Here is an 8,861-nt window from a genome sequence, read left to right as displayed (position 1 = left end):
TGTTAAAGCTTTAAGGATTTATCAATGAGTTGGATGGGCTACAATGTCATCCAAGTCTCTAGGCTAGGTTTTGTTTGGCCTGAGTTTCTCAGGTGTGTCACTAGTGACTATTAGTTAGGTAATCTATCTATCTACATATATAGCTAATATGCAAAGTGTCCCCTTGGGAGTTCAACCAGGAGTTCGATCACTCACTATGACATGTGCTGACCACCAGGGGGCAGTGTGGAATGAAGGAAGGTTTGGCCAGCAGCTGGAAGGCCCCGATTGGCCCTGATCGCTGGCCAGGCCTAGGGACCCTACACGTGCACGAATTTCATGCACTGGGCCTCTAGTATCATATAAGCCTAGATTACAAACTTAAAGCTATAGACCTCAGCCACAGTTTAAAATATATATATATATATATTTACATCAGAGAGGAAGGGAGAGGGAGAGAGAGAAACATCAATGATGAGAGAAAATCATTGATTGGATGCTTCCTGCATGCCCCACACTGGAGATCGAGCCCACAATCCAGGCATGTATCCTGACGGGGAATTGAACCGTGATCTACTGGTTCATAGGTTGACGCTCAACCACTGAGCCATACCGGTTGGGCAGTCACAGTTTTTGAGCTCTCCATAGATAAAAACAAAATGTAAACAATTTTAAATTACAACCCTGAATCCTCCCCTCCATCTCCCTCAACCCTCCACCCCCCCCAAAAAAAATAAGAGAAAGTAGAATAAAGCTCGCTGGTAACAATAAATATTTAGTCAAATTTAGATTCTGTAATGTGGTAGTGGTGATACATCACTCAGTTACAACTCGAATTTAAAAGAAAACAAATGTGGTAAAAATAACCAGAAATGCAATAACCTGCTATTGTTTACACAATTAAAATGTTAACAATAACATCAATAACCTAAAATGTGAGGAGGAGAAGTGAAAGCATAAAGTTCAAAACAGGGTGTTATAATGTTAAGATATTCTATGTAAGCCTCACCGTAACCACAAGAGAAAGACTTGTAGGAATTACACGTAAGAACATGATGAAGAAGTCAGAGCATGCTAACCCCCAAAGATGCTACAACACAGAACTGTATGCCTTAAGCTTCTGAAGCGCCATCTGTCAACTACATCTGGGAAACAATTGTTTTAAGTTGGGAGGCTTAAAAAATCTTTAAGTCTGATATATAAAAAGAAATCTCACTTCAGTCATTTTGCATTTGTTTGTTTACTCGTGATGCCGAACATTTTTTACGGTTCATTTTTAAGTCTTCTGTGAATTGCCTGTATATGCCATATGCTCATTTTTCTGTGAAAGTTTTTACCTTCTTTTTTTTATGTTTAAGCTTTGTTTCTATACTAAGATTCATAATTTGTAGTTAAATGGTGCAAAAAAAATTCCAGTTTTTTCTTTTGCTTTTTATCTATTTCACGGTGGCTTTTTGGAGGTTCAGAAATTTTACTACAGCCAAACATTAGTTCCTTTCCTGTATGGTTTCTTTCCTTCCTTTTATGCTCACACCCAAAGATATTTCTAAAACACCGATCTGATCATACCCCTCCCTTGATTAAAATCTTCCAGGGGCTTTTTTTGGGGGGGGGAATCCCACCTCCTCCTGGTGCTCCAGCCACGCGCGCACACACGCACATGCACGCAGGCTTCTGGCCACGCCAAGCAATCGTATCGAGTACTTTCCACTTAGCTCCCTCTGCTTGGCCAGTGAGCCCTCCAGCAGCCCACCGGCTCCCTCCACGCCTAACCCCCCTTCCTGTGCGTCACCGAAGTCCCAGCTCAGACAGGACCACCTCCTGTGCAGCCCCTGGTCCCAGAGGTTCGGTAGTGGTTTGTAAAATGAATCACTCACACAACAAGCAAAGTCTAAAATAACCTAGTAGGAGCCCTAGCTGGTTTGGCTCAGTGGATAGAGCGTTGGCCTGCAGACTGAAAGGTCCCAGGTTCAATTCCGGTCAAGGGCATGTGTGTTGGGGTTGGGGGGCGTGTGCTGCAGGCAAAGTGCAGAAGGTTAGATCCATGGGCAGCTCGGGCGGCCTGGCACGCAGGGGCTCCCCAGAAAGTCAGTGTCAGGGGAGGGCTCAGTTCCAAAAGCACCAGGCAGCAGGCACTTGAGGTCCCAGACTGGAAAACCCATCTTACCATCCAAACCTCCCGCACCCCCACAACCTCCCCCCCGCCCAACAAATGGCATCGTCGGCTTTCCAGTTTCACAGGCTGGAAACTGGAGTCGCTTGATGCCTCTTCCTCCCACGCCCCACAGCCCATCTGTCTCCAGTCCTGCTGGTTCTGCCCTCAACATGTAGCCAGACCACATACTGCACGCTTCCATTTCAGTGATATTTCAAAACTGCAGAACAGAAGCCAGATCTGTTGCCAGAGGCTGAGGAGGGGGTGACTAGAAAGGGTCCTGAGGGAACTGAGGGCTGATGGGACATGCCTAGAATTTGTTTGTGGTGGTGATCACACAACTATAGGCATTTATCGAAACTCACAGAACTGCATGCTAAAAGGTGTTACTTTAAGTAAAGGACACCTTAATAATACCATGGAAAAAGAACATACCGGGCTCTGGCTGTTTTGGCTCAGTGGAGAGAGCGTCGGCCTGCGGACTGAAGAATCCCAGGTTCGATTCCAGTCAAGGGCACATGCCTGGGTTGCGGGCTCGATCCCCAGTAGGGGGTGTGCAGGAGCAGCCAATCAATGATTCTCATCATTGATGTTTCTGTCTCTCTCTCTCTCCATCTCTAAATCAATAAAAAAGAACATACCGGGACTCCAGCCAAGCTCCTGGCCATCACTCTGGTCCAAGGCACCATCGCAGTCTCAGATTCTCGTTGCAGCAGCTCCCGGCTCTTCTCCCGGCCCCTGCCCTTGCTCTGCTGTGGTCTGTTCCCAGCACTGCAGAGTGGTCTTTTTAAACCCAAAGTCAGTTTGTTATTATTATTTTTTTAAATATATTTTTACGTATGTCAGAGAGGAAGGGAGATGGAGAGGGAGATAGAAACATCAATGATGGGAGAGAATCATTGATCGGCTGCCTCCTGCACGTCCCCTACTGGGGATCGAGCCCACAACCCAGGTATGTGCCCTGAACGGGAATTGAACTGCGACCTCCTGGTTCATAGGTCAATGCTCAACCACTGAGCCACACCGGCTGGGCAGTTTGTTACTCTTTTGCTCAGAACTGCAGAGGTAAAGGCACTCTCCAGAGGTTTCTCTTTTCCTCAGCATAAAGGCTGAAATTCTCACATGGCCACCAAGACCCTACATAGCACACTTCGCTGGGACTTTTCTGGCGATCTCGCCCTCATGCCCTTCTTTCCATGCCCCTCCTCAGCCACGTGACTCCACTCCAGCCACCATGGCCTCCTTGCTCCTTCTTGAACGTGAACTCTATGCTCCCTTCTTGGGGTTCTCTGTCTGGACTGTACTTCCTCCTAATTTCCCTGCATGTGGCCTCCTCCCTCATCTCTTTCAGGTCTTTGTTCAAATAGCACTTTCTCAGGGGGGTGTCCCCTGAGCACCCCATTTGCAACTGCCCCCCACTTGTCTCCATGCTCACATCCCTCTCTTTTTTTTTATTTCCTTCCTCTGTCCATTTCTTTTTCTCAGACGATGGTTCCGTCTGACATCCTACATCTTATGTTGATTTTGTGTGTGTGATGCCTCCTTGTACAATAACCACGAAGACAGGGATTTTGGGTTTTCTTTCCTGCTACCCTTCCGGGATCCAGGACATTACTGTTCGCCTGGCAAATAACAGCCATTCAGATTTTGTAGATGGAGGAGAAGAGGGCACGCAGGAGACAGTGCCAGGCACCAGCAGTGGTGGTGCCCTTATGTGTCAGCAGCTCCGTGGTCCTGAGTTTCATGCAGCTCCTCCCTAGAGAGTCTTGGCTAACATGGCCTGGAGTACAAGTCCATGTGGGGGCGCAGGCGTTTGGGGGGCTCTCCTTCCTGCCTTTCCTTGCTGTTTCGCTGCGATCTCAGGTAACTAACAGATGCTTTCTCTCTAATTTCTCTGCAGAAGCAGATGTTCCAGGAGAGAAGTAGCCGGATGCTGCAGGCCCTGTCCCCGAAGCAGAGCCCCGTGAGCAGCCCCACCAGGAGCCGGTCCCCTTCCCGCTCCCCGTCGCCCACCTTCTCCTGGCTCCCGGTCAAAACCTCACCCCCCTCCTCGCCCAAAGCTGCCTCAGCCTCCATCAGCAGCCTGAGCGAGGGGGATGAGGATGAGAAGTAAAGGCTGCTGACAGACACAGGAGCCACACCACACAGGCTGGGGAGGAGGGCGGGGACACTGGGGATGCCTGGGTGGTGGGTGTTTGAAGGGTTAAGAGTCGCAGGAGCTACAGCTTAGCAGGGAGGACCTGGGAAGGTCTGGAGACTTCAGTCTCCACTCAGCCCAACACCTGGGCCCTGCATGGAGGTTTCCAGCTGGACAACCTATAAACTTCATTAGCATCATGTAGAATCGCTGTACTTTAACCTTGCTAAGGAACGATGCAGAGCACCCCGGGAGACTTGCACCCCATGGGGTGCGTCCTGCTTTGGTCTTTACACCTACCCCCACCAAGTACACCACGTGTGGAAGCGGCTGTTCCCTCAACCCGCTACTTCCGGTTCCTAAGGGCCCTGCACGTTGCCCCCTGCCACCGCAGCTCTGCCAGAATTCACCTGTCCCCAATAGAGACAGTTGCGTCCGAGGCAAATGCCAACCTTCTCAGTTCAGCCACTGAGACCCAGCGTTGTAATGCATCTGTTCTTTCCTGTCCCAGAAATGAGAGCGCCACGGACGGCCTGATGTGCTCCTGGTGGTACTTTCGCACCATCGCTTTGACTTCATTGCTTTTCCCTGTCACCATCATCTGTGGGAAATGCAATAAAGAACAACACTCTGTCTCGGAAAGGCCAGTGGAGCTGCTCTGCCTTGGCTTTCCCCATTTCTGACCAGTTAGCCGTTTCATGGACCTCAAGTAACAGTTTGACGTACCAAACTACATAGTATACCAATAGGGGGTGCTACCTGCATATGTCTGTTCTCGAACATGCCATCCAGGGTACAGACCATATACAACCCGAGAACAGACTCCTCTCCTGTTCTCACTCTCACAACCCCCGTGAAATCCTCAGTCTCCAGGCCTCTCTGGTTCCCTTGTGACTTGGGCACTTCGACAGCAGTTCATCCTGGGGCCCTGTAGAAATGTCTGGACCAGCCAGGAAATCCGGGTGCTGTTCTCCTGGCTTCCCATCAGAGTTTGGAGTGAAGGGAGGCTCTGAAAGAGTTTCACGGAGCACTGTGGGAACCTAAGTTCTGAGCTCAGCATCTCAGTGGTCCAGGGAGTATTATACTCGCCCCTGGCCCTAGGTTTGCCAAACGGGATGCCGACCCTAAGCATTCCTGCTGAGTTATTTGAAGTCACTATCCCCACATCCCAGAGAGGAAGTGAGCAGGTAGAGTCCAGGCGTAGAACCACACGCTGGGGTAGAAAAGGCATTGCCAGGCTCTCCCAGTAAAGCCAGAGACAGAGGCCTGAACCAGCAACTGGCAGGCAGAGCCCAGCATCTTGTGACACAAACACCCCTCTTCAGAGGCCTTGGGGACTGGCTTTGTGGGTGACAAGGGGGGCAAGCAGTGAAGGAAGGTGGATGTCTTTCCCCCTTGTGTTGGGGTTGAACTACCTCCCTGCTCACCATGAAGCTAAGCTGGCTTGAAACCTCCTTGTTCTTGGCCTTTCCCCCAAGAACTCTGTCGAGCGCTCATGTGGGACAGAGAGCTGTCAGGACCATGGCCTGGGGGGAGAAATTTCCGTTTTGCAGTCAAGGCCTAGAGACCGAGGAGGTCTCTCTCTTCAGTGATGCACTCAGGGCAAACTGGGCACGCGTGCTTACTGCTTCATTTGGGCGACACTCACAGCCAGGAAGAGAAGACGAGCAAGGCGAGACAAGGTGGTGAGAAACAGGGGAAGAGAAAAGAGGTGCCTGGAGAGAGGCCCAGGGCAGATAGACTCACTTTTACCCGAATCCTGCTCTGGAGCACATAGTGTGGGGTTGATGTATCGGGCTGATTAGAAGTTTGCAGGCCTCATATCCCCTACGGACAGGTGCCACTTACGTGACTCAGATTCAGTGCCATCATAGCTGCCAATTACGGGAAATGCCCCATGCTTGAGATATTCCAGAGATGGGCCAAAATGACCCCCAAGTGGGTTCTAAATCTCAACGAATGTCCCTCTCCTGACCGCTAACAACACCTCCTAAGGTGACAAGACTACTGAGAAGGGATGGGGGGCAGGGATTCTGAAATCTAACAGTTGATGCTTTGCGACCATCAGTTTCTCTCAGCCTCTCCCTCTAACCTGGACAAGAAGGGGTGGTTCTGTTCGGGCCAGTCAGTCAACAGCAATGGCCAACTGTGAGCGGCGGCTGCAGTGAGGGATGTCCAAAGCATGATGCAAGCTTGGGGAGGTCAGCAGAAATGACCAAAAGCAGGGAAGGATTCTTTTTTTTAAATATATTTTATTGATTTTTTACAGAGAGGAAGGGAGAGTGATAGAGAGTTAGAAACATCAATGAGAGAGAAACATCGATCAGCTGCTTCCTGCACACCTCCTACTGGGGATGTGCCTGCAACCAAGGTACATGCCCTTGACCAGAATCGAACCTGGGACCCTTCAGTCCGCAGACCGACGCTCTATCCACTGAGCCAAACCGGTCAGGGCAAGGAAGGATTCTTTTGCTCTGGAAAGGGAAGGATGCTTCGGACGGAAGACAAGAGCACACCACTTGGGGTTGTGGAAGGGGACAGGTTCAGTGAAGGAGGGTGAGGATGGGAGAGTAGTTCCTCTCCACTCACTGTCAAGTGTTACACGCCCCCTAACAGGTGGAGAAAGTAGGCTTTCTTTCATGGACACCCAAAGTCAATGGGTACCAATGGGGGGTGTGGGTAACCCAGCCCCCTTGCCTCCCCATGTCAGGAATTCTCCATTAGCCACTACAGCCTCCTCCTGGGAACCCTGAAATCAGATGTCCACCCTTCCACCAGCTAAACACACGGGGGGCTTGTAATGCTGGGGTCACCGCTAATGGCTGTTTGTGGGAAGCCAGCTCCCATGTACCAGGGCCTTACAAAGGTAAAGGGAATCAACCCGAGACTGAAGTTCTACCTTCTGACCTGCTCAGTGGGGAAGAGACCCAGCTGCGGGCTTGCAATCTTGCTCCACGCCTTAGGCCGTAGTTCCTGTCAGTCCAGCCATCCCTGGAAGGAGGGACAGAAAGCGCGCAGGTTTGCTTTTTCTCCATCTTCAGGCCTCATCTGCGCACCCAGCCGAACCCTAGGGCAAGACACAAGATGGAGAAGCAGACGCAGCTGAGTCAGATGAGCCCCAACAGAGCAGAGGCATTCCTGTGCCTCGGGGACCCGTTTGGCACCAGTCTCGGCCATAAACTCATAAAGCGTTTGCACCTTCTCCTCTTGAGACTTGAGATTTTTGTTGCGTCATAGCAATGTGTTCCGGGACAAAGCCATAAGGAGCATACATACTGTAGACTATGCTGTACATATTAGACAAGATGACGATGACTACGTGGGTTCAAGGCTGACCTTATGCCCAAGCATTTGCTCTGGTGCTGAATCATGCAAACTACTGGAATCAGCCCTCAAACCTCCCCCAACCCCTTCGCTCCCGCTCCCAGTCCACTCCTGCTCCCAAACGGAACACAGCATTCCCCACCTGTTTCTAAATAAAGGGATACAGAATTGCATTTTTGCTTGTTTCTCAAACGTGTGCAAAAATCCAGGCGTCACAGCTGGCCCAGCTCTGCCCAGCTGTGTCCCCAGCACTGAAGGCCGGGCCTCTGCGCTGGGCAGAGTCAAGGAGTTGCCAGAGGGCACGCACCTGACTTAAACGCTAGTTATGAACATACCCGCCTGGGGGCGAGGTCATGGGGGGACCCCGGTTGGGACTTTGGCTTGTAGGCTCCCCTGCCAACTTGTTTGGTGGCCTTGGCCAAACCACTTCTCTGACCTCAGTGTCCGCTTTTGTAGAATGAAGGGTTGGAGGGAATGGCTTCTGAAGTCTCCTTTGCCTGGAAAGGTCTCTAAATCGATGAGGCAGCCGGCATTGTCCCGAGGCTTCTCCAGCGATGAGGCGGTCACTCAGTGACCGTGAGAAAGTGCTTACCTCTCACGGAGTGGGTGCTGGAGAGGTCGCCTGGGGCCTTCACAACTGATAACATCCATGGCCAGTTTCACGTCTCATGATCCAGAATCTCAGGCTCCACCCACCTTTCTTACACCTGATGGAATGAATGCTGTTTACCTGCTTGGCAACATGGGGGCGTGGCCATTTCAACCACTTTTGCAGCTTTGGGAAAAAGCTCATTTGATCAGCTGGAAGCTGACAGATGGGGGTGGAGGCACTAAATCAGGATCCCAAATGTCAACAATCAAGGCAGATCCCCCACCCCGACCCCATACACACACACACCCGGCCCATGTTCTGAGAATTGCGCTCAGGCCCTCCAGTAGCCAAATTAACTCCATCTGGTGAGGTCTAGCTCTTTGGAGTAACAACAGTTCTAATGTTAACCCAGACTCTGGAGCAGGGGTGGGGAACGTCCGGCCCACGGGCAGTATAAGGCCCAAGAAATCATTTGGTCTGGCCCTGCCAAAGCATTAGGGGTGAGTTAGTGAAATGTTTGACCCAATATAGCAGGCTAATTTTTAAGTTGATAATTTTGTATGGCCAGAGAATGTTATAAATAATATCCAAATGGCCCTTGGCAGAAAAAAGGTTCCCCACCCATGCTCTAGAACAGCCGTGGGCAAACTACGGCCCGCGGGCCGGATCCGGCC

The 8,861-nt window shown here is 50.8% G+C and overlaps 1 protein-coding gene across 6 annotated transcripts in view; it reads left to right on the top strand.

The window, feature by feature from the left end:
* Nucleotides 1-6,560, top strand: part of PCYT1B (phosphate cytidylyltransferase 1, choline, beta) — a 78,763-nt gene extending 72,203 nt beyond the window's left edge. For 5 of the 6 annotated variants that reach the window (XM_005861765.2, XM_005861763.2, XM_005861766.2 and 2 more), the window contains one exon: nucleotides 4,035-6,560. In XM_005861765.2, coding sequence (XP_005861827.1) covers nucleotides 4,035-4,247 — 213 coding nt within the window. In that variant the 3' untranslated portion in view covers nucleotides 4,248-6,560. The remainder of the gene's footprint in view (nucleotides 1-4,034) is intronic. The other variant, XM_005861764.2, reaches the window with a different exon arrangement.
* Nucleotides 6,561-8,861: the final 2,301 nt, after the last annotated feature.

Source organism: Myotis brandtii, unplaced genomic scaffold (assembly GCF_000412655.1).
Source record: "Myotis brandtii unplaced genomic scaffold, ASM41265v1 scaffold156, whole genome shotgun sequence".
Lineage (NCBI taxonomy): Eukaryota > Metazoa > Chordata > Mammalia > Chiroptera > Vespertilionidae > Myotis > Myotis brandtii.
This window is presented reverse-complemented; position numbering and strand designations above follow the sequence as displayed.